The sequence below is a fragment of the Haliotis cracherodii genome, unplaced genomic scaffold, assembly GCF_022045235.1.
Source record: "Haliotis cracherodii isolate W230 unplaced genomic scaffold, xgHalCrac1.p SCAF_9, whole genome shotgun sequence".
In the NCBI taxonomy this organism is placed as follows: domain Eukaryota; kingdom Metazoa; phylum Mollusca; class Gastropoda; order Lepetellida; family Haliotidae; genus Haliotis; species Haliotis cracherodii.
The window spans coordinates 39,545,401-39,572,285 of record NW_027266343.1 but is presented as its reverse complement, the minus strand read 5'-3'; the positions used below and the strand labels follow the sequence as shown (position 1 = coordinate 39,572,285).

The window sequence follows — 26,885 nt, the reverse complement described above, 5'->3', positions numbered from 1 at the left end:
TCCAATTTCATGAGGGGGCACGGGTGGCCCAGTCGTCTAAGGCGCCCCGATTCGCTGTGCAGAGTTGCGTCCCTTGGGCGTGCCAGAAAGCTATGATTGTGGGTTCGAATCCCGGTTCGCCCCGATTATGTTTCTAGGTTTGTCAGCACCATACCCGTGCTCGTGGGTTTCACCGAAGTGGTAAACATCTGAGACCTGCATCACTCCGGGCTTTCCTTCCACATTAAGCTGACACGCGGTGATGTAACTGGAATACTGTTAAAAGCGGCGTTAAACCCAACTCACTCACTCTTATGTTTAAAAAACAAACAAAAATATCGACTTTTATGCATGTTGCAGTCTTACAAATTACAATCGCTTCCATTGGTTTTGTAAAATGCATTTTTACACTGTGCAGATTTTGTATAGCATTATTATTAGATGATTCACTGTGCTGTCAAAACAATTGTACTCGAGGACAGTCAAACTACTGAATTAACTACTAGAACATAATTTTAGTTCATAACCAGGATCATATTGGTGTTTTTGTCTACTTAATGTCACTGTTGATTGAGACACCATCATTGACACTAAAACTCAAGTTGTCACTATCACGATTTGACTAGAATCATCATGCGATAATTTCATCTTTTAGTTTTAATAAATTTGATTAAATGTCATAAATTTGTCTGAACTGTACATTGAAGATAAGACCGCCTCCGTGGTCTACTGGTAGAGCGTCCGCCCGGAGAGGGGTTCGATCCCCGGTCGCGTCATACCAAAAGACGTTAAACGATGGTACTTGTTGTTAAGTACCATGTCTGGTGCTCGGCATTAAGGGGCTAAAACAAGGACTGGTCGGTTCGGATTCAGTATACTGTGTCTAAGTAGGGTATTCATGTTAAATTGCGGCATTGTATCTCAGTGTGCTAGCACTATAAATCGGTATCAGTCCGGACTAGTACAAGCAGCCACACACACACACACGTACATGCACGTCGCTATATAAGTGCCATAATCTTGGACGCGACGTTAAACCCCATTTCACCCACCCACACTGAATATACACACATGGAAAACATAACTGTGTACATGCTTATGTTCCTCAAGAACACAGTAGCCTGGTTCCCCGGGTATGCTGCGCTGACGCTACACTGCCACTGAAGAAGACTTAGCAGATATGATTGCGATGAATAGCATGCGTGCCAAATATACTGTTTACAAAAATATTTTAATTGTTGATACGATTATGGTATATGGCATCATACGAGTATAAGCCAAGAATAACTGCATCAATATCCCAACAATTGCATCTTCTCCCGTTTTCGATCACACCCACACACACCCGCCACCACATATACACACACCGGTATGCAGCAGGTATACTTGGTTGTTTTGACAAATTCTATCGACAAATGCTCACACTATCAGATTCATGTAATAGATATGATAAGGATGAACTCTCTACCATTTATGTTTTCTTAATTATTCCTTATGAATACCTTTAATGATTTACGTCGAAATAATACTATATTGCAGATAGTGCGGTTTTCGATCACTCATGACAGCCATGGCAGTATCGTCCGTGCAGTAGGTATTCTGGTTATCCACTCACATTAAATGGTCATACAATCTCATCAAAATCAGATCGTAGTTCTCGCTACAGCTAAACAAAGATCTGAGGACATCCCATTACGGGTCACGTCAGACCGACCTTGCGCAAACTTTGATCGACCAATGGAACGACCAATCAGAAGGCAGCTTTCTCGTGCTTTACGGCACTAATTTCAAATTGGCGACTACGCTTCGAAACATATTTTCACAAATTCTCGATTACAAATTTGATACCTGACAAAAAAGAACATTCTGGAATGGTTAATAGATGGTCTAGATTGTATGGATTCAGTCGTAAACCCGTAACTATCGTTCGGAATATCCCGTGTTAATGTTTTCGAGGTTGTATGATTAGAAATCACATTCCGACTGTCACTTTCATGATCTGGTAAGTGACGCTCTGATTGGTCAGATGAAAGGTCGTTCTGACGTAATGGGATGTCTTCAGATCTTTGTTTAGCGGTAGCGTGAAATAAGGTCTGATTTTAATGAGATTGCTGGTCATATGATCATACTATCGATGTATGGTGGCCAACCTTTCCCCTTCACATTTACCCCACTGGGCCCAAGAGTAAATGACCCACCACCACCACCGAACAAGGCTGGAATTTCCAGGTTCGATAGTAGCGTCACCAGTGGCTCCTTTTGACTGCAATATGACTTCATCTCTCATAGTACATGCATTTGCTTCAAACAAAATGCATATGGCGGCGCCCAGTCAAGACGATCTGATCGATAATCAATAACTATGCTGCAATGAAACGACTCTCAAATCACTTGATCACCTTGATTACAAACATGAAAAGATTTGCAAAATATCTGTCGTGCCCAGCCGGCATTACTCCTGGTTTACAAAGCCTGGAGTCATCAAAATCTGCACGTTGAAATCCATGTTGTTTACGAACCTGATGTCTAGTTCGTTACGCAATTTTGACTGGTCTATGCATAGACTCGTTAGTCCAGCCAAACTGTAACTCCGGAATTCCAACCTAGTTCGGCAAGGGTGGAAACTGGACTTTTACAGTCAGTTAACTCCCTTGACTTGGGAAGATGGCATGCATCAACCTGACGCTCGCTGAAAGGGTTGATGGATGTCATCGTATCCCAATTGCGTTGTTCGACGCTCATGACGTCAATCACTGGATTATCTTGTCAAGACTTAATTGATTATTTACATGCCTCCGCCATATGGGAAAACACGGTATACCCGGGAACATTGCGGTGTGGGCCGTTAAACAAGCAAACAAACAGACACAACTATTGATGATTTCACCCCGAAAACGTGATGATGCTCAAAGTAAGAAAGTACACCTGTTCTATTTCACGAAGATACCAATTTGCATATTCACTGACCCGTGAAGATCCGGGCTAGCCATGCTTGCCGTAAAAAGCGACTTTGCTTGTTGCAAAGACGTATATAGAATATAGTATATACCTCCGTGCTTGTTGTAAGATGCGACTAACGGGATCAGGTGGTCAGGCTCGCTGATTTGGTTGATGCATGTCATCGCACCCCAACTGCGTGGATCGATGCTCATGATGTCAATCATTGAATTGCCTGGTCCAGACTCGATTATTTACCGACCGCGGCCATATGGCGTGAATATTGCTGACAAACAGACAGAGACTGAGTCACAGTTGACACGCTCTATTAAACCATCGCCAGGGTTACAGAGCGGGAGATCAGTCCATATGTACCTGGACCATTGACCTGGATACCTCGAGTACCGTCCCCCCGAACAGCCCGGGTCCTATTCCCCAATTGCAGGAAGTGAATCAAAACGTGACGTACAGTGAAGGCCCCACCTCCGTATCTGACACACGACACATACGCAAACGAACACGGGATTCCCGTCTAAAAATAGCTCACTGGATAATCAACTATTTTTCTTCATATCTGAGTTAAACCATCTGATCAAACATACTGTATCAATGTGGCGAAGTAGTGTAATCGAAATATATTACGCCATGTTATATACGACAGTTTGCTAAACGACCGCTTACGTAACACAGGGTATAATTTATATAATTTGCACTTTGATGTGTATGTTGGAGTAGCAAAGGGGAGGCAACTGTCATCGGGGTGAAATGTAAACGCAGATTGTGTGCCGCGTGGGGCTGTCGAAAACTCAGTTTTGACATTTCGTTCTGTGTGTGAGGTTTGAATACCAGAGTGGCGAAGGGAAGATCTTTCATAGACAAGTAAGTAGTGATCTCTCTCTCACTGTATAGGTGCGTCGCCACCTTCATCTTGCTTACCTACTGCAAGGGGTCACGTGGCTACAGTTTAACCTTTGACCGAATATTTGCAGTATTGATATCAGTTATGTTTGATGCGTCTAATGATGTGTGTATCCAACATTACAGTGCGAAGTCAGATTAATCTATCACTTCTATTACTTGTGGTAGTGAAGGGCCTTAAATCCTTATGATCTTCACTGTTTTATTGTTTATGTGACAAATGTGACAACACAAGGAAAGATGACACACGTGGTAGTAGCAGCGGTGGTAGTAGTAGTAGTAGTAGTGGTGGTGGTGGTGATGTTTGGTTGATTGGTTGGTTTGTTGTTTAACGCCACACTCAGCAATATTCCAGCTCTATGACGGCGGTCTGTAAATAATCGAGTCTGGACCAGACAATCCAGTGATTAATATCATGATCGATCCACGCAATTGGGATCGATGACATGCATCAACCAAGTCAGCGAGCCTGACCACCCGATCCCCTTTAGTCGCCTTTTACGACAAGCATAGTCACCCTTTACGGCAAGCATGGGTTGTTGAAGACCTTTTCTACCCCGGAATCTTCACGGGTGGTGGTGGTTGTAGTAGTAGTAGTAGTTGTAGTGGGGACCTGTTCTGTTCCGGACTCCCTGCATGGTTGTAGTGGCAGCAGCAGCAGCAGCAGTAGTAGTGGTGGTGGTTGTAGTAGAAACGCCACGAACATTAGCTGCAATATGAGCAGTTGCGATGTGGAGACATTTTCGGAAACTAAAAGTTTACGTGAAAAACTACGAAAGCTAATCTCTTTTTAAATACGAACCACAGAATAAAACACTGTTAGTAAAATACATCTAAATCAAAACCATAAACATACATCAGGAAGTTTAACTGTCACAGCAATCGAGACATGTATCAGACACACGTATTTTGTGTTCAGACACTTCCTCTTTGTGGAGATATTAACGCTGAAATCCGGCCAGCGTTGCTCAGATTTCAGTATATCAGACGTTATTCGCAACACTGTATCCACAAGGCATCTCTCCTCCGCAAGCCCAGGTGCGATACGTTCGCATGTCCGCAGGCGACATTGTCAAGTCTTAACTCTCCAGTCTGAAATGCCGCCACATATACACATACTATTCTCAAGGTGCGTGTCAACTGCTAGTAGGTTGCTATATTGTACATTTAGTCGTTCTATTACTGCAACGCGATATCTACATTCAGAGGGACTTGGCTGGGTCGAAAGTCTGTCTGTGTGTGTGTCAATGCAAATGTTCTTACGTGTGTATACGTAGAGAGTGTCGTTTTGTATCAAATACATCGACACGAATCTTAAAGCTTTTACCCACGAGTGTTGATATATTTGATATCAAAAGACACTTGGGGGAGACTATTTATCATCCCAAACTATTTTGCTAAGTTTTTTGTGGTCAGTTTGTAAACCGTAATACAACGTTATAAAGAGTAAACCTGAATAACCAGCTTCAGTGTTAGCGGGATTAGTGATGTCATTTGATTGTGACGTCACGCTAACTGATGGCATCACAATGGTCTGCTAAGTATTATGATGGAATTTCAATGATCTCATCCAAGCGATTTATCCCTTGCCATAGAAACTGGACGTTTTAACACCAAAAAAACCCCTCTTCTGGATAGAATTTGCTCACAATGGTTTAAGCAATTAAAAAAGAGAATTGTTGAATGTTCATGAACATTATGTGAACTATGGATATTACCATGTATAAAATTGTTTTGTACAGGATACGAACAGTATCCTTCTTACGTTTTTTACACACATGTACTAATTGTTTCGTTGTGTCTCATAAGCCCTATGTCAGGGCGTTACTTTTAAATTATATCTCCATTTTGTTTATATACACAGCCTATGTAATGCGTGACACATAAATAAATTAGTTCTCCCTCTTTCTCCTTTCTCTCTCTCTCTCTCTCGATATATCCTGTGGAAGTCAGTATTGGATGATAATTACATAGAAACAAACTCGCAATTTCACACACTCCACGACGTCTCATTTCAGTACCATTTAGAAGCTGTTCGAGAGCAGGGATCCCCCTCCCGTGTTAATTCAATGCTTCAATGCTTCAAGGTCTATGAGACAAAACAAAAGCCGATTTGATCTTTGGGTTGTGTAGTGAATTATATATCATAGTGTCCTTTGACCTCGTGAACCCATGACCCTGAATGCATGCCGTTTCATGTATCAGTGTACTTATAACCCATATGATCCATGGGGCATAGCGATACTGGATACATCTGATTTGTTAACCGCGATATATATATTACACACATATAGACTAATAAGTATTATTTTTCGCAATAACACATGCTGGGAATAAAATAGTTGTGTTATTTATTTCGCAATAATTTGGCGGACATGCACCAACTGAAGAAAATCACGGCATGTTTGGAAACATTACAATATAAAAGACCCTGTCCAATGTCAAGTTTGCTGTAAAGTCAAGTCATTGTAAGATTAGTAAGTGGCATTTTAATGCGCCAACTACACTGCACCTGTGAAGCAAATATCTTATTGATTGCATCGATATTTATAAACTAGTTAAAGTACTTTAGAATTGAGCACGCTGTCTACTCTACAAAAAGATTACACATTCCTCCCCATAATAAGTTTTGGTTTGGTTTGTTGTTTTACGCCGCACTCGGCAATATTCCAGCTATATGACGGCGGTCTGTAAATAATCGAGTCTGGACCAGACAATCCAGTGATTGATATCATGAGCATCGTCCCACACAATTGGGATCGATGACATGCTTCAACCAAGTCAGCGAGCCTGACCACCCGATCCTGTTAGTCGCCTCTTACGACAAGCGTAGTCGCCTTTTACGGCAAGAATGGGTTGCTGAAGACCTATTCTGCCCCGGATCTTCATTGGTCTCCTCTCCATAATAAACAATGTAAGAGTTGATAGGTTCCTTATCAATAGTTTGTTTTTAAAATTGCACTTTCGACGTATTATTAATTTCCGTGTTTGTTTTTTTATTGCTGTACTCTTTTTGCACACTGCTTCATAAACTTGTTTATCTTTTTTCAGTGTCACGGGACGACCTTCCGTTTGTGTCTCGGTCTGAATGGGGCGCGCGTGAGTCACGTGAAATACATCACATGGACAAACCAGTCAGCCTCGTTTTCATCCACCACACAAACATGAAGTCGTGTATGACCCTGGAGGAAGGCTGTGAAGAAATGCGAGTTATCCAGAATTTCCATATGGATGATCGAGGTGCGTCATACTAGTTCCCTCACGTCATTATTCGTCAGGAGACACCATGTGATATTTTCGGCTCACTTGTTCGCTTAAAATCACCGTCAAAAACAATTTATAAAAGAATAGTATAAAAGTATTTGAAATTGTATGACAGCTCTTTCTTTAATGTTTGATCAAGTAAAGAGACACTGCAAAAATCAACCAAAAAGTAACTGTCAACTTTTTAACTGTAAAATTTATTTTTTTTGAAATGCATTATAGTATCCAGTTTCTGCAAATCCTTTGTAAAGAATACAAAGCCTTCTCTGACATCAAAGCTAGAGCTTCACTCTGTTTGTTTCGTACACTATTTGAGAACCTTTTTCAACTGTTGAAGGGGGCACGGGTGGCCCAGTTGTCTAAGGCGCCGCGATTCGCTGTGCAGAGTTGCGTGCCTTGGGCACTTGGGCACGCCAGAAACCTATGATTGTGGGTTCGAATCCCGGTTCGCCCCGATTATGTTTCTAGGTTTGTCAGCACCATACCCGTGTTCGTGGATTTCACCGAAGTGGTAAACGTCTGAGACCTGCATCACTTCGGGCTTTCCTCCGACATTAAGCTGACACGCCGTGATATAACTGGAATACTGTTAAGAGCAGCGTTAAACTCAACTCACTCACTCACTCAACTACTGACATGTAGTGAAATATAATGAACACAGCAATAGTAAAATAGAAAATAGGATCTCGAATAATGCAGTACGAAACCAACAGAGAATGCCTGATGAAAGCTGGGAGGCCCAAAGCTTGCGACTAGGCATATTTATGTATTTATTTGAATTCCCCTGGAATGAACACAAAAGATCAAATCTACATTCAAATATTACTGAGAAAATAGTGAAATCCCGCACTTTAAACATGCATGTCGTTGACATGGTTTAGTATCATTGTTCCTACACGCCAGTGTGCCTACAGCACCATGTGGAGGCATGATGAGATATGCTTTAACACCCAATTCTATACATGGGAATGGACTGTACCAAAGTACGAGATTTACCATTAACAATGAAGTAAAGAAGTAGTTATTTAAAATTTCTTGTATTCCAGTAACAACAATAACAATATAGGCTGCACATATTCAGTTTCCCAAAGTTGATCACGTTGACAAAGTCCGTTGGCACAAGGTTAATCTTACTGTTACCGAAGCATGATCAAGAGGATAGTTGCATCGATATATTGCTGAGCTGTTTTTCTCCCTCTTGCAAGATGACCCTATGGGTGCATCAAACGCTGGTCAAGGTCACATGGTATTTCCACCACCAAAACCGACCGACCCAAACAGATTCACTTTATTGTCAAACAAAGAGCAAAATAGTTTGCTATACAAATGTTGTTTTTGTCCATGGTAAAAACATCACAGAATATATGTGAATACCACTGTCAGCAATATCATAGCTATATATGTGAATACCACAGTCAGCAATATCATAGCTATATATGTGAATACCACAGTCAGCAATATCACAGCTATATATGTGAATACCACAGTCAGCAATATCACAGCTATATATGTGGATACCACAATCAGCAATATCACAGCTATATATGTGAATACCACAGTCAGCAATATCACAGCTATATATGTGAATACCACAGTCAGCAATATCACAGCTATATATGTGGATACCACAGTCAGCAATATCATAGCTATATATGTGAATACCACAGTCGGCAATATCATAGCTATATATGTGAACACCACAGTCACCAATATCACAGATATATATGTGAATACCACAGTCAGCAATATCACAGCTATATATGTGAATACCACAGTCAGCAATATCATAGTTATATATGTGAATACCACAGTCGACAATATCACAGCAATTAATGTAAATATGATTGCGCATGCGTATAGGAACACACATTTTGTGTAACAATGTCATTTATCTTCCAATATCTGCATGGGATGGAATACCAATTTGAAACCTTGGGATACCTAAACTGCAGTTTTCGATTTTTCCGAAAATGAGATTGCCATTCTTCAACGTCAACTGTCACACATAAAACTTGCGATCCATGCCACTGCTAATTGCCCATGTTCACTGAAACAGAGCAAGACTGAGGTGTGTAAACTCCCCTCAACATAATCGGTCACGACGATTGACACTGCGCAAACAGGAAGACGGATATGATTGATAAGACGCTTAACAGGAAGGATTGGCGATTGCAAAGCAAGATTCAAACTACGCCCATGTTGATTCTACGAAACGTGTCTCAAAAATGTAACGTCGTATTGTTTATCTTGTATTGCAGGATGGGACGATGTCGGGTACAACTTTCTGGTATCGGAAGCAGGGCACGTTTTCATTGGTCGAGACTGGACAAGGGTTGGGGCACACACTTACGGGTTTAACCGTGTCGCCATAGCTATATCCGTCATGGGAAATTTCACCGAGCGAGCCCCGAGTGAACTTACCTTGCAGGTTGTGCAAAACGTCATCAATAGTGGCGTAGCACAGGGGAAGATAACTCCCGACTACAAAGTGTATGGACATCGTGATGTGCGGGAGACGGAGTGTCCCGGGGATAAGTTGTATGCTGCCATCAAAGCCTGGGATCATGCGGGACAGGAACCTCCCGAAAAACCCGCAGCATAGAATATTTATTGTATGTTGTACATATCAACCTGGTGCTTTCATTAAGAGGCGACTAACGGGTTCGGGTGGTCAGACTCGCTGAATGGATTGATGCAGTCATCATCTCCAAATTGCCTTGATCGATGCTCATGATGTCAATCACTGGATTGTCTGGTCCAGACTCGATTATTTACAGACCACCGTCAGATAGCTGGAATATTGCCGAGTGCGGCGTTAAAATCAAACGAACAAACATTATTTAATGGGCAATACTCTATTTTTATATGATGTATGCGTTTAATCAATATATTAATCTTTGTTGCACTGAAAAGAAATGTTCACTAGTTTATTTATCAGATGGAAGCAGACTTATTGGCTTTTCCATCGACTTTTCGCATTTTGGACTTCAATTCCTTTTTACTGAACTTCGCTTGATACGTATCAAACTTATCGGTATTTGTTTTGTGTTTAATTTGAATAAAAATTAATCAATTAGAAGGCTAGAAAACCTCTATGTATACATTAACATTGTCGGCACATAAGTTTGGATGTTGTAGATGGCGACAACATAATGTATATGAAGGCATAAACAGTTTGTATTGTACGTACCATTATACGCATTTAATGTTGTTTTTTTTGGTTTGTTGTTTAACGCCGCACTCAGCAATATTCCAGCTATATGACGGCAGTCTGTAAATAATCGAGTCTGGACCAGACAATCCAGTGATTGACAACATGAGCATCGATCCACGCAATTGGGACCGATGACATGCATTAACCAAGTCAGCGAGCCTGACCACCCGATCCCGTTAGTCGCCTTTTACGACAAGCATAGTCACCTTTTACGGCAAGCATGGGTTGCTGAAGACCTATTCTACCCCGGAATCTTCACGCATTTAATGAGTCAGGCAGGTGAGATGCAGTGCCTTGGTTCCACCTGTGTTGCGCGTTTCTTGTCAAATAATAGAGGGATACTTGTTTGTGTGTTCCAACTTTCTGTTAATATTTTCTACTTTACACTTTTACATACTGTGTATACTAATGTATATATTTTTTTAATAAATGAAGTTTCTTGTTTACTCAAAGAGTTGAAGGTGAAGATAAGATTTTCCAGTACTGCTTCAATGTCTGAAACGTGATGCGTTCAGTTTATGACACGTGTTTCCATTCTTATCCAAATGAAGTAAGGCTGAAGACGAAACCAAAAAACGATTCCCTTGATACCTGCCAGTATTATATGCTGATATAAGTACTGATTGATTAAAAGTAAGAAAAAACAATTCATATTCATTGGAAATATCTGTTAAAAGCTGTTTTACTATCCGACTGTATCATGGGCATGTGTTTATGAATGACTTTCAAATAGTGACGATACCAGGTGTTCGCGAAGAGGTGAGCGTATCCTGCCCCACTGGTGGCATTCATCACAAACACATGCAAAGGCAGGTAAATCGTTCACCTGAAATACACAGAAACATATGGAACAAGTCAAAATAGCGAATTGCATCAGACATCATTTTTGCGTCAAATTTTGAAATTTTCACCACATGTCTATTACAAAACCTATGGAAAGCTTTGGAGTGAGTGACACTGAATTTTTTAAGGGTTTTTTTTTCAAAGGGAAAATAATTACAAATAGCTGAAATTACGTATACACGAGGTAAAGTGGACATCCAATCATCTTTTTATCAGAAGATACCAAGGTGCAGTCAACTGCAAAATTAAATTCCCCCCAATCATGGTAGACTATTGGTTGACCATATGAAACTGTTTTTTTAAATAAGTCTTGACGTCTAACCACAATCCAGTACGACCCAGCGCAACATGAACCCGGCAGTGGATGTTATTTTAAGCAAGTGAGGTTAAAATATATCACTGCCTTGTCGTTCAGTTGCCACGAATGTGATTGAGTAGGCTGTAAACATCACAGCAACCATCTAGACTTTGTACAAGTTAAATAAATCAAACTATTGTGCAAATGACAGTATACCCGCCATCTTTGATTACGTTCATGATTTTCAGACACACAGTAGTTCAGCATTTCAAATGTGAACCCCCACATATTTAACGAATGAAATAATAAGCAGTAAGCAGTTGACGGGATGTGATTCATAACAGTAAAGACAGTAGGCAGTTGACAGGACGTGATACAAAAAAGGTAAGATAGTAGACAATTGACGGGATGTAATACACAACGTTAAAGACAGTAGGCAGCTGACGGGATGTGATACACAACTGTTGTGATACACATCAGTGAAGGCCGTTGTCAGTTGACGGGATGTAATACATAACAGTAAAGGCAGTAGGCAGTTGAGGGGGTGTGATACACAACAGTGAAGGCAGTAGGCAGTTGAGGGGGTGTGATACACAACAGTGACGGCAGTAGGCAGTTGAGGGGGTGTGATACACAACAGTAAAGGCAGCAGGCAGTTAAGGGGGTGTGATACACAACAGTTAAGGCAGTAGGCAGTTGAGGGGGTGTGATACACAACAGTAAAAGCAGCAGGCAGTTAAGGGGGTGTGATACACAACAGTGAAGGCAGTAGGCAGTTGAGGGGGTGTGATACACAACAGTAAAGGCAGTGGGGGGGGGGTGATACACAACAGTAAAGGCAGTTAAAGGGGTGTGATACACAACAGTTAAGGCAGCAGGCAGTTGAGGGGATGTGATACACAACAGTAAAGGCAGTAGGCAGTTGAGGGGGTGTGATACACAACAATAAAGGCAGCAGGCAGTTGAGGGGGTGTGATACACAACAGTAAAGGCAGTAGGCAGCTGAGGGGATGTGATACATACAAAATACAAGTCACGTTTTGTGTGAAGCTTTCCTTTGAATGCTCAAACATCCTCACGAGTCAAGTCACACGGCATAATCAACATAGGTTAGCGTTATCATACCATCAGTTTTGAAATTTATGTTAACATTTGGCCAGAATCTGATTGTAAGCTTTATTACGTGAAAAATACTACGCTACTTTTGATAAGATCCCATGACAACAAAGTATGTAATACTCACAGTACGTAAGTGGTAATAAAGGTGGTATAGGAGTGAGTGAGTGTTCTTTTACGCCGCTTTTAGCAATATTCCATCAATATCACGGCGGGGGACACCAGAAATTGGCTTCACACATTCTACCCATGTGGGGGAACGAAACCGGCTTTTCGGGCGTGGCGAGCTAACGCGCTAACCACTGGGCTACCCAACCGCCCTTAAACATCAGTTCTCCTATCAAGGGGTGTGTAGTATGACAGATCTTAGTGAAATCCTGAATCCTTGAAATTATCTCTTGGCCATTAAGGTAGTATATACAAAAGACTTAATATTTCACTTGTCATCCTTCGTAATGTTTGCATAAATCATCATCCCTGCAACTGCGCCAACTGAGGTTGTTCCGTTATGGTCTGAGAGAAGACATATTGAACACATATTCTACGTATGCTTCCATTACTTTATAACCAATAACTCTTAAATAAATGAACAATGTTCATTTGGTGTTTTTTAACAAAAAAAGTTGTAAACTATTTAATGTTCCTTACCATTTCAGTTCATTTGGGTTCTACCGTATCTTAATACAGTTTGTCAGAGTTCATTGAATATTACTTTGAAGTAATTGGATTTAAGGCGAACATAGGCAACGATGATATTTGCGCACATTGAAAACTATGGATGTGTATCAAGAATTGTCTCCCTTGCATCACAGCGTGTTCTGTGTTCAGCTGGCCTGTGCGAACATTCCTGGGCGAACTCTGGACGACAGATTTGCTGTCGTCATTTAAATGTGTTTCGTAGTAGTTGTGCAGAATACAGCTATCATACTATATTGCATTACCCTGATACTGGAATTAACACTGTATTACAATACAATAAACAATGTAAGTAGTTAGCAGTGGACAATGTATAGCAGAGCTGCAACATGTACATAATTATCTCTAAGTAAACAGTTACAGTTGTGAAGACAACAAGACCACAAACCTATTGATATGTTTTAACTCATGTGGTTTTAATTAACACTTTAAATCAATTATTACATAAATGCCAAAACGACGAAAAGCAATCAATTAGTATAAATATCGAAACTTTTAGCCAAGACGTAAGAAAAGTGATACGAATGGAGTTACCTCCCCTACATTACAAATGCTCACTGAGTCCGCTGCCCAAAGTTACAACCATAATTAACCGCTGGTTAATTTAGAGAGATGTGTTTTATGGCTCAAATACTGTTAGTGGAAAAGATATGCGTTATGCTTCTTCCTACAAAAGAGTGTCTTTTTTATCAGCAAAGAAGGATGTACGTTTCCATACGTGGATTCAAAACCATTTCCATGCTTGTCAAATTATGCCGGGTAATTTCATCTTATCACAATGAACAGAATTATAGCGTGCTATGTGATGCTAGGTTCATTTATTCAATTTACTGGATAATTAAGTTGATGAAAAATATTATTTTGCTGTTTTAAATGTTTTTCCCAAAATTTGTATTTTCTTTTAACCAGTAAGGATATTTTTTAAACAATTATCACTATTTTTCTCTATGCTCCTTTGATTCCGCGAGCGTTCGTTTGTGATGTAAGTTGCTGATAGATAACCGCCTGTGTTGTGTCATATCCAGAGATACTGTACACCGTGTGACGTGGCACCAACCACGCGACAATCAACAATCTTGTTTCTCTCATGTATTAAGGCCACCTCATTCTGTTTTTCGAATATATTTTTCCAAATGAGCGTACCGAGGACGACTGTTAATTTTAAAACGACAATAGTGATTTTTTTCTCGTTGCAGATGCTTGATGGAATACAAATTACTAGAGACAGTACTGTCAGTACTGATTCTGAATTTAGTGTTTGTATTCTGTTGAGCCTCAACAGAGCTCTTAATATGTTTTTTTGAGTCTTTTGTTGACATCCGTGTTTGACCTATGTGCAGAAAGGTGTACAGTGCCAGAAAATCACCCTCAAAATATAATATTATTATTCTTTAAAAGTAAATAGAATCTGTAATATAATCATCTGTTTATGACTTTGCAAACGGCAAAGTATTTGACTGACATAAGCATTCTGTGGAAGTGTTATCTCACCTATTGAAACGAACTTATTTCCACGCAATCAATTTAATTCCAAGGATACTGGCTGAGACATAGATTCACTTTTGCAGTAATTCCAAATCTATTTAAATGTGTGGTTGTTGCTTTAGTTTTTATGCATCATTGTTGTCTTTTCGTCGTATTTCATAAACTGAAATTTACAGGCCGCTGTCGCATGTCAGGAGTATTGATGTGCAGGCAGGCAACAAACACATGCGTGGTCATGCACATTGTGTCAGTGGCGATGCTACGGGTAGGACGGGACGCGCTTACCCTTTTCGCGATCATCAATGATGTTCAGTGATCCATTCATATAGTTACAACGCTATTTTGCCTATTGCGCTCAATGGAATCTGTTTCGGCGGATAATCGAGACTGATTATTCTCTGGGGTTGGTCCTTTTGTTTCATTTCCGAAAACACAAGCATTTTTTTTAAAATAAGCGTGTGTAAACGTCAACAGTTCATGAAAGTCAGATGCTTTTTTAAAATTGGGTCGTAAAGATATTGTATTTGGATATTTATCTGAAGTCAACGAAATAAGAAAAGATTTATAAAATCTTGTAAACACACAAATCCTTCTCTGGATTTGAAATTCTTTTATTGTATCACTGCGAGACTTCTGTGTTATTATCAAGTAGGTGTATCAGTTACAATCCAAGAGTCAACCTTGTCTTCGCTGAAGTTACATCGTCATACCAAAAGACGTTAAAACATGGTACCTGTTGTTACCCTGTCTGGCGCTCTGCATTAAGGGGCTAAAACAAGGACTGGTCGACTCGGAGTCAGTATATTGTGTCTGAGTGGGGTATTCATGTTAAACTGCGGCATGGTATCTCAGTGGGCTAGCACTATAAATCGGCATCAGTCCGGACTAGTACAAGCAGCCACACACACACACACACACACACACACACACACACGTGCATGCACGTCGCTATATAAGTGTAATAATCTTGGACGCGACGTTAAACCCAATTTCACCTCACCTCACCTAGAAACCGAGAACCCCAGCCCTCGTCAACGACCAGCAACATCAACAAGCGGTCCGAAACACACATCACATCACAGCTGAACCAACTACCCGTGAAGATCCGGGTTAGAAAAGGTCTTCAGCAATCCATGCTTGCCGTAAAAGGCAGCTAAACACCTACACCTGGATTTACGGTATCCTAATCCTAATGTAGTCACACTTATACCTAGGCTGTCAAACGTACACCCGAATCACCCGGATAATCAGCCCAACCCGCACATGATGCTATACAATAATCCGACCCTAACCCACAATACACCTACACCTAGACTGCCGCTCAAACGTACCCCCGAACCACCCCAACAGCACCCAGTGGAATACCCGACACCTACCCCAGCAGATCAACACCCAACAACGACTTACTCCACAACACCCACAACAACATCTTCACCGAAACTCCAACGCACATCCAAACTAAAACACACATCCTAAAAACAGGTGACACCCATGTCACACCTAAAACATTCTCAACATTTGATAATCAGTTTAATGTACCTTGCCAATGCACTTAAGAAATTCAGACCCAGTGATGAGATACCTTGCACACACCATCGGTTGTTTTATTTTCTTTGCTAATGTGTTAGTGTGGAGCTTAACTAATGCGAGGAAGCGCCCCACAGCCCTGCCCTTGACAGAACGCATTCCTCAAGCTTCCGGGAACTCAACTCGCCTACAGCACTGCAGTAAATATTTAAACTGTGTTACGTAAAACAATGCAGAATGTGACAGATCGAGGCACGCAAAACACTTGCTTCATAAATCTCATCTCGTTATTAAGTGAGTACGTTGATACATAATCTAAATATGTGGTTCTTTTATTTATAAACACGAAAAACTTCAGAGAATGTGTTACGATTTAACATGTAATTGTTTTTTTTAAAGTAGCTATTCACTGTCTTACAGTATTGCATAGATATTCAATGTCTATCTGATGAATCTTAAAATGTGTCAGTGTTGGTTTGTTGCTTGTAAAGATGGAAAGGTGAATGACTGCGAATGAAGTTTTTGGGTGAGTGAGCTGGGTGGATTCTACGACGCTTCATTGGACATACTGCACTTTTAACTTGTTTTGGGAATCAAACCCGGGTATTCTGCGTAACACAACAACTATCCTCATGTACGTCCCTCTGCTCAGTTTTCGCTACATGTATTATCAATGAGAGTATTTGTGTTGGTTTAATGAATGAGTGAGTGAGTTGGATTTAACGCCGCTTTTAATAGTATTCCAGTTATATCACGGCGTGTCAGCTTAATGTGGGATGAAAGCCCGAAGTGATGCAGGTCTTAGACGTTTACCACTTCGGTGAAACCCACGAGCACGGGTATGGTGCTGTCAAACCTAGAAACATAATCGGGCGAACCGGGATTCGAACCCACAATCATAGGTTTCTGGCGTGCCCAAAGGACGCAACTCTGCACAGAGAATTGCGGCGCCCTAGACGACCGGGCCACCCGTGCCCCCCTGTTGGTTTAATGGACTGTACGACGCTCAAGTAGACTTGCAGCATTCTGGAGAATCAAACATTGGGATTTACACTTTTAACCCTTTGGAAATCAACATCAACTCACTACGTGTACGTTCCTATTTTTCTGATGTTTGTTGTGAGTATAATCGATAACAGTATTTCTATTTTTCAGATTACCTTTGCATATTTATATACATTTGTCTATGGCCATGAGCGATTTTATATGTACATGTGTATTGTATGGTCATAACATGCTCTGTATAAGGGTGAGGACGGTTTAACCAGAATGACCAGAATTTCAGTTTTAAAAACCCAAATTTGTATTTATGTGAAACACATCTTCACAATCGACAAAAGTTCAAGACGAGGGTGAGCATCTTCCCGGTCCAAGCGAGTAAACTGACTATAAAAGCCCAATTTCCCTTGCTTTGGGAAGATGGATCATGACATTCTATTTATAATCCAAAATCATTCTTCCTACTTTTCTAGTTTGGAAAAGGTACAAAATGTAGACAGTGTCTTCCGTGTTAAAAGTACAGATAACTAGCTTCAGTGACAGATAGATTAGTTTTGTCATTTAGTGTGACGCCATGGTAACGGTAACGTCACAATGACCTACAGAATTTGTGAGTCAATTTCATTTCAACGATATATCCAATGATGGCTTGATATCTCCCGTGGAAGATATTTGGATGGTAGTGTTGTGTCCGCTTCATGTCAGAGGAAAAACCGAGGTGACGCAGATCCTTGTACTGGCTGATCATAACCATCTATAATCTGGGATTCGAACCCACTACCAGCGGATTCTGCCACGGGTAAAGATCTCTACCCGGCGAATTGGGTCGCCTTCAGTCACTGTACGACTTACCTGCTACGAATGTGTGATCTACAGTGTATATATTTCTCACTTAAACTAGTGCATTCATTTGTCATGTGTATGGGATGTGTTTTTTCTATGTATTTCCCGTTTGAAATATCATTAAATATACACTGTAACAAATGCGTTTATAGCATGTAAACACAGACAAGATACGTGTAGGCATAAACATGATTAGGAATGTGTTTAAACCAAAACGGAATATACATTTGGCGTGTTCTATCTGAACGCATTAAGGTCTAAACACATGAAATGAGCTATCGTCTCAGAGACTAAACACCACCTAAACACAGCATCCCCCTAATCCACACATGATTAGATTTCAAAACTATGGAAGGTGTTTAGTTTGCGTTTAGGATATAAACACATTATTTACAGTGCACTGAAGAAAGTTCAGTGCGTAGTCGGATTGTTAGAAAGCACCCCTTTAAATTACCTACAACGAACTTCAAAGGGGTATACACATAATTAGACCACAAACCCGTTTAGCTGTTAAACACAATCCTAAACATGTCACAATTACGGGACAAGGAACGTGTTTAAGTTTGTGTTTAGGATCTAAACACACATTTAAGTCTACAGTGAATTTCAATGGGGGTACATATTCAGATCCTAACCACGTTTAGCTGTTTAACACAATCCCAAACATGATAAGACCTAAACATGTGTAAATTATGGGTCAAGGAACGTGTTTAAGTTTGTGTTTAGTACATTATTTACAGTGCACAAAAGATAGTTCAGTGCGTAGTGGGATCGTTACCCTCATGAAACTCGTACCGTGACTGAGTTGTGTAACAGTGACAGAGAGAGGAGTGTTATTTTATCAACGTGTCACGTGTTACAAAAGAGAGATAGATACATGTTCTTTGGCATATTAAAAAGTAACACCCAGCCATTAGGCTTATGGGACACAATAAAACATTATATACATTATATACTATAAAACACTGACAATAAAATTAACATGTCTAGCTAAATGCCTAGCTAAATGCCTAGCTAAATGATTGCTTACGTTTAAACATCTTTAACAGTGTACTGGCTAACAAAGGCTGAATTTTTGTACATTTTAAAATATAAATGAAAGCGCCATCAACGCTAATATTTTCAAATAACGGATTTTAAACAATACATTCTCTAATTAACAAACTTCTAAGATCATCATATAAAGGACATAACATTAAAAAGTGAAATTCATCTTCCACAAACTTTTGATGGACAAATTTAAAACAGTGACATTGTTTCCCTATGGGGGGAGGCTTCTTTCGACTACAGTTCATTTCGTCTACAGTCAGTTCGACTACAGTTCATTTCGTCTACAGTCAGTTCGACTACAGTCAGTTCGACTGCAGTTCATTTCGTCTACAGTCAGTTCGACTACAGTTCATTTCGTCTACAGTCAGTTCGACTACAGTTCATTTCGTCTACAGTCAGTTCGACTACAGTTCATTTCGTCTACAGTCAGTTCGACTGCAGTTCATTTCGTCTACAGTCAGTTCGACTACAGTTCATTTCGTCTACAGTAAGTTCGACTACAGTTCATTTCGTCTACAGTCAGTTCGACTGCAATTCATTTCGTCTACAGTTAGTTCGACTACAGTTCATTTCGTCTACAGTCAGTTCGACTACAGTTCATTTCGTCTACAGTCAGTTCGACTGCAGTTCATTTCGTCTACAGTCAGTTCGACTACAGTTCATTTCGTCTACAGTCAGTTCGACTACAGTTCATTTAGTCTACAGTCAGTTCGACTGCAGTTCATTTCGTCTACAGTCAGTTCGACTACAGTTCATTTCGTCTACAGTCAGTTCGACTACAGTTCATTTCGTCTACAGTCAGTTCGACTTCAGTATTTTTGGTAAGGTTGGGTGATACGACTACACTCGGTTAATCCCATCCCTCACTTGATCATGGACAGGTCCAAACTCCTGGACTGGAGACAAAAACCTAAAGAAATTAGACCGAATAAATTATAAATAAATTATATATGTCTTCCTGTTATTTAGGTTTTTAAACATTAAACCACCGATCATGTCGAACACGTGGCTTGCTAAAAACAACAAAAAGATTTTCTATTTATACTTAGCCAAGTTCATGGCCAAAGATGAACTAATTTCTTTCCATGAGTAAACAGATTTCTGAAAAAACACTGCTGAGTCAATTAATTATCAGATGTGTTTTGGTTGCATATTATGACTGAAGGTATATAAGTGTTTATTCACAAAATGCAGATAGTTAAATTTGAATGTTTGATAGGCATTTCTTAGAAGTGGACAGATTACAAAGAAGACAAAGGTTTATTGATGACAACTTCTTAACCATACTGTAATAGCGACGTTTCGATATATATCCCGACACCCTTGTCTACTTGGTTAGACTGTTGAACAATACAGAATCACTAAGTGTTTCAGAATATATTGATATATATTGTTCATCAGCTGCTGCAGTACTGAACCCTTATAAGTGTTAGGTTTCAGAATATATTGATATATATTGTTCATCAGCTGCTGCAGTACTGAACCCTTATAAGTGTTAGTTTTTAGAATATATTGATATATATTGTTCATCAGCTGCTGCAGTACAGAACTGTAAAAAGTGTTAGTTTTCAGAAACAAATTTATATTATCTAGTGCTTGTTCATCTGCTGCAGTACAAAACAAATACTTCTCAGAAATAGTTCGCTGAAATGTTAAATAGTAGGAATATTGCCTGTTGACTATTTTATGATATGTTATATTTGGTCAGTGCATATGATAGATATATTCAGCTCTCTTTTTAACTTCTTCATCTCATCCTACACGGGCTGGTCTACTATGTTTCTGAAGGGGTCAGCATATTACCCTCTAATCAATGGTGCATAAATTTATTATGATAGCGCTGTAGACGAAACGAACTGTAGACGAAAGTGAGCGCCCCCTTCCCTGACGTCGGTGCGTTAATCATTTAATTTCCAATGAAATAAAAACAATTTCAAATTTCCCTCGTCATACGAAAGAGACCATGTTATCCATACTTCACAACTTACATTGTATATGGAAGAGCAGAGTTCCATAGGTGTCCACTTGTGTTTGTTAGGGGTTAAAAAAAGTGTTCCTCTTTCATCGTTTTTGTTCTCAATAAAAAAGATCCTACCGCACCATAGGTGTTTTTAACTGGGTTTAAACCGTAAACGGAATATACATTTGGTGTGTTCTATGTAAACATCTGGTATATCTTATATATAAAACACTCTTAAATTTGTCTACAATGAATTTCAAGCGGGGATACGGGTCTTTTCCACATTTAGACCCTAAAGACGTTTGGTCTTTGAAGACAGTCCTGAACATGTTTAGCCCTCAACGAGTCAAGATTATGGGACAAAACCACTCAGGTTTTTGTGTAGGGTATTAACACATTTTCTGCAGTGCACTCTCCTTACTTTTGAAAAAAAGGTATCCGAGAAACGTTTAATTCTTCATGCATCCTAACATGACCATGATGAAAAGTGTTAAATAATATTTCCTGGCGAGTTTCGCGTTACCCAAGTGTGAGTTGATGGTAAATGCCCCAAACAAACTTGATTAACATCAGCAGCAACGAGAAGGAGAGCAAGGGATGCTGAGGGTGATGAAGTAGACAAACATGTTGTTGTCGCGGCAGCAGTTTAAGTTAAATGTTGCGAAAAACTTGAAATCCGCGTTTCAACTCAGACGTTCTTGACTGAGAAAAGTTTGGATACTTCAACAACTTTTAGTAGCTTGAAGGTTAAAAACCGCCACATCTGCCACTCTCTGCCTATCGACAATATCGAAACAGTTGGGGAATAAAACATAAAAAACAACTTAATTGCGTGTGTTTTCATGCATCGATTATATACATGCTGTTAAATGTTAAAGGAAAAAACGAGGACGCAATAGAAAAGCTAAAATAAGCTCGCTCATAGATCGGCTGTTTCCATGCTATCAAGTCCAGGAGAACGATGTATCTGCAGTGAAATTAAGCAGATTCTTAGCGGGGTCTGAATCATGGCAAATTGCTTTTTGAGGGGGTATGCAACTGACTCGTGTTGCAATCATCTGGAACACTGCAGCACGGACCACCGTTAAAATCTCCGCTTGTGGCTTCGGGAACCGCCGCATGTTTGCACAGATGCTGAGATTTAATTACCATGTAGTTTGCGCATGCGTGCACTAAATCCCCCAGGCATCTGGTCCTTACCTTAATATTATGGGTAGACACGTCCAAACAATATATATTTACATAGGTAATCTTATGAAAGTGCTGCATTAATGTTGTACATGCGATGTAGGAACTGAATTATTGAACTAGACTTGATCTAACTTTGGAGTGAGTGAGTGAGTTGGGTTTAACGCCGCTTTTAACAGTATTCCAGTTATATCGCGGCGTGTCAGCTTAATGTGGGAGGAAAGCCCGAAGTGATGCAGGTCTCAGAGGTTTACCACTTCGGTGAAACCCACGAGCACGGGTATGGTGCTGACCAACCTAGAAAGATAATCGGGGCGAACCGTGATTCGAACCCACAATTATAGGTTTCTGGCGTGCCCAAGGGACGCAACTCTGCACAGCGAATCGCGGCGCCTTGGACGACTGGGCCACCCGTACCCCCTCTAACTTTGGAATTAAAGAAATCGTGAAAAGTGTCACTTCTGATGTATCGAAGATTATCCGCCTTTTTTTGCTCCGTATCTTATGATTCTGTGGTTATTCGCATGTATTAAGACCCATTCAGAGTCAAAACCTGATATGACGAAGGCCAATAATACGCCGCTACTATATCAGGTCACAGTCAAAGCCCGATATAATGAAGGCCCGTGAGACACCGCCACGTCACATTCAACACCGGATATAACGAAGGCCAATAAAACGCCGCTACTATATCAGGCCATAGTCACAGCCCGATAGAACGAAGGCCAATGGCACACCGCCACGTAACATTCAACACCGGATATAACGAAGGCCAATAAAACGCCGCTACTATATCAGGTCACAGTCACAGCCCGATATAACGAAGGCCAATGAGACGCCGCCATGTCACGAGGTAATGTAAACCGCCGATGTAACGAATTGCCAGTGAGACCTAGCTTCGTCATGAGTTCATACGACTTTCAGCTCCTGATAACTCGAAACTTGATCTTATCGCTAAGGTGATCGTAACTCCATTCCTCAACATCGACTTGGGGGCAGGGGTGGCCCAGTCGTCTAAGGCGCCGCGATTTGCTGTGCAGAGTTGCGTTCCTTGGACACGCAATGAACCTATGATTGTGGGTTCGAATCCCGGTACGTCCTGAATATGTTTCTAGGTTGGTCAGCACCATACCCGTGCTCGTGGGTTCGATCGAAGCGGTAGGTAAATGCCTGAGACCTGCATCACTTCGGGCTTTCCTCTTATATTAAGCTGACACGCCGTGATATAACTGGAATACTGTTAAAAGCGGCGTTAAACCCAACTCACTCACTCAATATCGACCTACGGCAGACTTACGTTTATCAAACTGACCCACTACCACAGAAATGTGGCATAAAGTCCATGTAATTGTCCATTGTTTCAATTAATATGATGAAATCGCGTAATAATTATTACGCTGCACGAACGCCGAGTTGCTGATACAAGTATCACGTTGAGGGGATTAGGCTCCCTTACTCAGCAGATATAATCTAGCCATTTAACCGTTCGCGGTAAAACCATGTTCGGAAATCAATGCCAGCACATTTGCAATTATACCCAGCAAACTGGTGAGAATATTCATCTTGCAATGAATCACGTTACCATTAGCGAGCTTCAGGTTCACGCCGCCTAATTTATTTACCAAATGCATGATCGAACATGGCGTGGAACTGCTACGAAATATTCAAGCACAACTGCACTTTTTTTCAAAGACACGAACTAATTGTTATAATTGGACAATAGTAATATACGGTTGTGAAAAAATATTCCAGCTATTATATAAAAACACATTATGAGTGAGTGAGTGAGTATGGTTTTACGCCGCTTTTAGCAATATTCCAGCAATATCACGGAGGGGGACACCAGAAATAGACTTCACCCAATGTACCCATGTCGGGAATCGAACCCGGGTCTTTGGCGTGACGATATTCGAATCAATGATTAGCGGATCCTGGCAGGGCTCATGGAGATAACTCGTGATGTGCAAGGCATTAGACCACCGGGCAGCTCAGTCCTCTCTGGACGGAAGACAAACAATATTACAATAGCACCGCAGCCTATATGTAGCCTCACATGGTTCAGATAAACATCACCACAGTTTGGGTGGGGTGGGGTCGGGTGGGGGGACCCACCCCTTAATTTACGCTTATACCCCGTTCACATGCACCTCTATACAAGTGTGTGTATATGTGCGTACGTGTGTAGAAATACATGCGTGAGTATACTTGTCATGTGAACACGTTTACTCATGTGTGTGTATTTACACCAGGAGCAAATTTGCATGACGTCTGGAGCAGGTGCAAATGTAAATGCCTAATTGCACTATGTGTATATGTTGCAATGTCAACGTTTATGTCATTGTAAGAGGATGATCTAATTGATATCGGTTTTTTGGCTAACACCAAATAAACTGTCAACAGTTGCCCACTTTTATGCGTATATACAGAGTTGAGCGGACGCTGTTTTCTTTTGGTTTTAAGGGGTCAAAACTTTGTGTACAAATTATATCATGTACAAACACATGTTGTTTCACGCGAAATTTTTCAGTGAAGTAACTGTCTTCTCATTCAACTTTGATTGGAAAACAACCTGTTTTGTGTTGAAGGTCGTGAACAGACTGACGAAAATGTGTGTCTTACACAATTCACATTCTTTATTTACACACTAAGATGCTTTTCATGTGAACGCATAGTAAATTTACATATATTTACGTATGTATAGTTACACATGTGTAAAATTACTTACGTAAGTAAATGAAACCTTTAACAGGTATTGTACCGTTCGCTGATTGTATAATGACACCCTTAACAGGTATTGTACCGTGAGCTGATTGTACAATGACAGTCTTAACAGGTATTGTACCGTGCGCTGATTGTATAATGGCGACCTTAAGAGATATTGTCCCGTGAGTTGATTGTATAATGACAGTCTTAACAGGTATTTTACCGTAAGCTGATTGTAAAGTGACGGTATTAACAGGTATTGTACAGAGAGCTGATTGTATAATGGCAACCTTAAGAGATATTGTCCCGTGAGCTGATTGTATAATGACAGTCTTAACAGGTATTGTACCGTGAGATGATTGTATAATGACAGTCTTAACAGGTATTGTACCGTGAGCTGATTGTATAATGACACACTGAACAGGTATTGTACCGTAAGCTGATTGTATAATGACACCCTTAACAGGTATTGTATCATGAGCTGATTGTATAATGACACCCTTAACAGGTATTGTACCGTGAGCTGATTGTATGACAATCTTAACGGGTTTTGTATCGTGAGTTGATTGTATAATGACAGTATAAACAGGTATTGTACCGTAAGCTGATTGTAAAGTGACGGTATTAACAGGTATTGTACAGAGAGCTGATTGTATAATGGCAACCTTAAGAGATATTGTACCGTGAGCTGTTTGTATAATGACAACCTTAACAGGTATTGTACCGTGAGCTGATTGTACAATGACAGTCTTAACAGGTATTCTATCATGAGCTGATTGTATAATGACAGTCTTAACATGTATTGTACCGTGAGCTGATTGTATGACAGTCTTAACGGATATTGTACCGTGCGCTGATTGTATAATGACAGTCTTAACATATATTGTACCGTTATTTGATTGTATAATGACACACTGAACAGGTATTGTACCGTGAGCTGATTGTATAATGACACCCTTAACAGGTATAGTACCGTGAGCTGATTGTATGACAGTCTTAACAGGTATTGTACCGTGAGTTGATTGTATAATGACAGTATTAACAGGTATTGTATCATGAGCTGATTGTATAATGACAGTTTTAACAGGTATTCTACCGTGAGCCGATTGTATCATAACAATCTTGACAGTTATTGTACTGTGAGCTGATTGTATAATGACAGTATTAACAGGTATTGTGCCGTGAGCTGATTGTATAATGGCAACCTTAACAGGTATTGTATCAAGAGCTGATTGTATAATGACACCCTTAACAGGTATTGTACCGTAAGCTGATTTTATAATGACAACCTTAACAGGTATTGTACCGTGAGTTGATCGTATAATGACAGTATTAACAGGTATTGTACTGTGAGCTGATTGTATTATGACACCCTTAACGGGTATTGTATCATGAGCTGATTGTATAATGACAGTTTTAACAGGTATTCTACCGTGAGCCGATTGTATTATGACAATCTTGACAGTTATTGTACTGTGAGATGAATGTATCATGACACCCTTAACAGGTATTGTACCGTGAGCTGATTGTATAATGGCAGTCTTAACATATATTGTCCCGTGCGCTGATTGTATAATGACACCCCGAAGAGGTATTGTCCGGTGAGCTGATTGTATAATGACTGTCTTAACAGGTATTTTATCATGAGCTGATTGTATAATGACAGTTTAACAGGTATTGTACCATGGGGTAAGTACATACTGACACCCAAAACAGGTAGCGTAAGCTTCGTGCGCTGTTACACCCTAACACAGCTATAGTTAGCATTCGCCATGGGATAATTGTGTAGTGTCGGCATAAAAATGTATTTTGAAGGGAAATGATGCACTGCTAGGAGAAGCATGAATATTTGGGTAATTAAAGTG

The 26,885-nt window shown here is 40.3% G+C and overlaps 1 protein-coding gene across 1 annotated transcript; it reads left to right on the top strand.

The window, feature by feature from the left end:
- The first annotated feature begins 3,721 nt into the window (after nt 1–3,721).
- Nucleotides 3,722–10,401, top strand: LOC139452810 (peptidoglycan recognition protein 1-like). Its single transcript, XM_071234431.1, has 3 exons — nt 3,722–3,795; nt 6,886–7,074; nt 9,357–10,401. Coding segments are annotated over exons 1-3 (534 nt in total). The 5' UTR covers nt 3,722–3,794; the 3' UTR covers nt 9,701–10,401.
- Nucleotides 10,402–26,885: the final 16,484 nt, after the last annotated feature.

Excerpts from the sequence above, each read along its gene's own strand:
- LOC139452810 (XM_071234431.1), top strand. Across the intron at positions 7,075-9,356 it reads TTTCCATATGGATGATCGAG|GATGGGACGATGTCGGGTAC; the intron begins GTGCGTCATACT and ends CTTGTATTGCAG.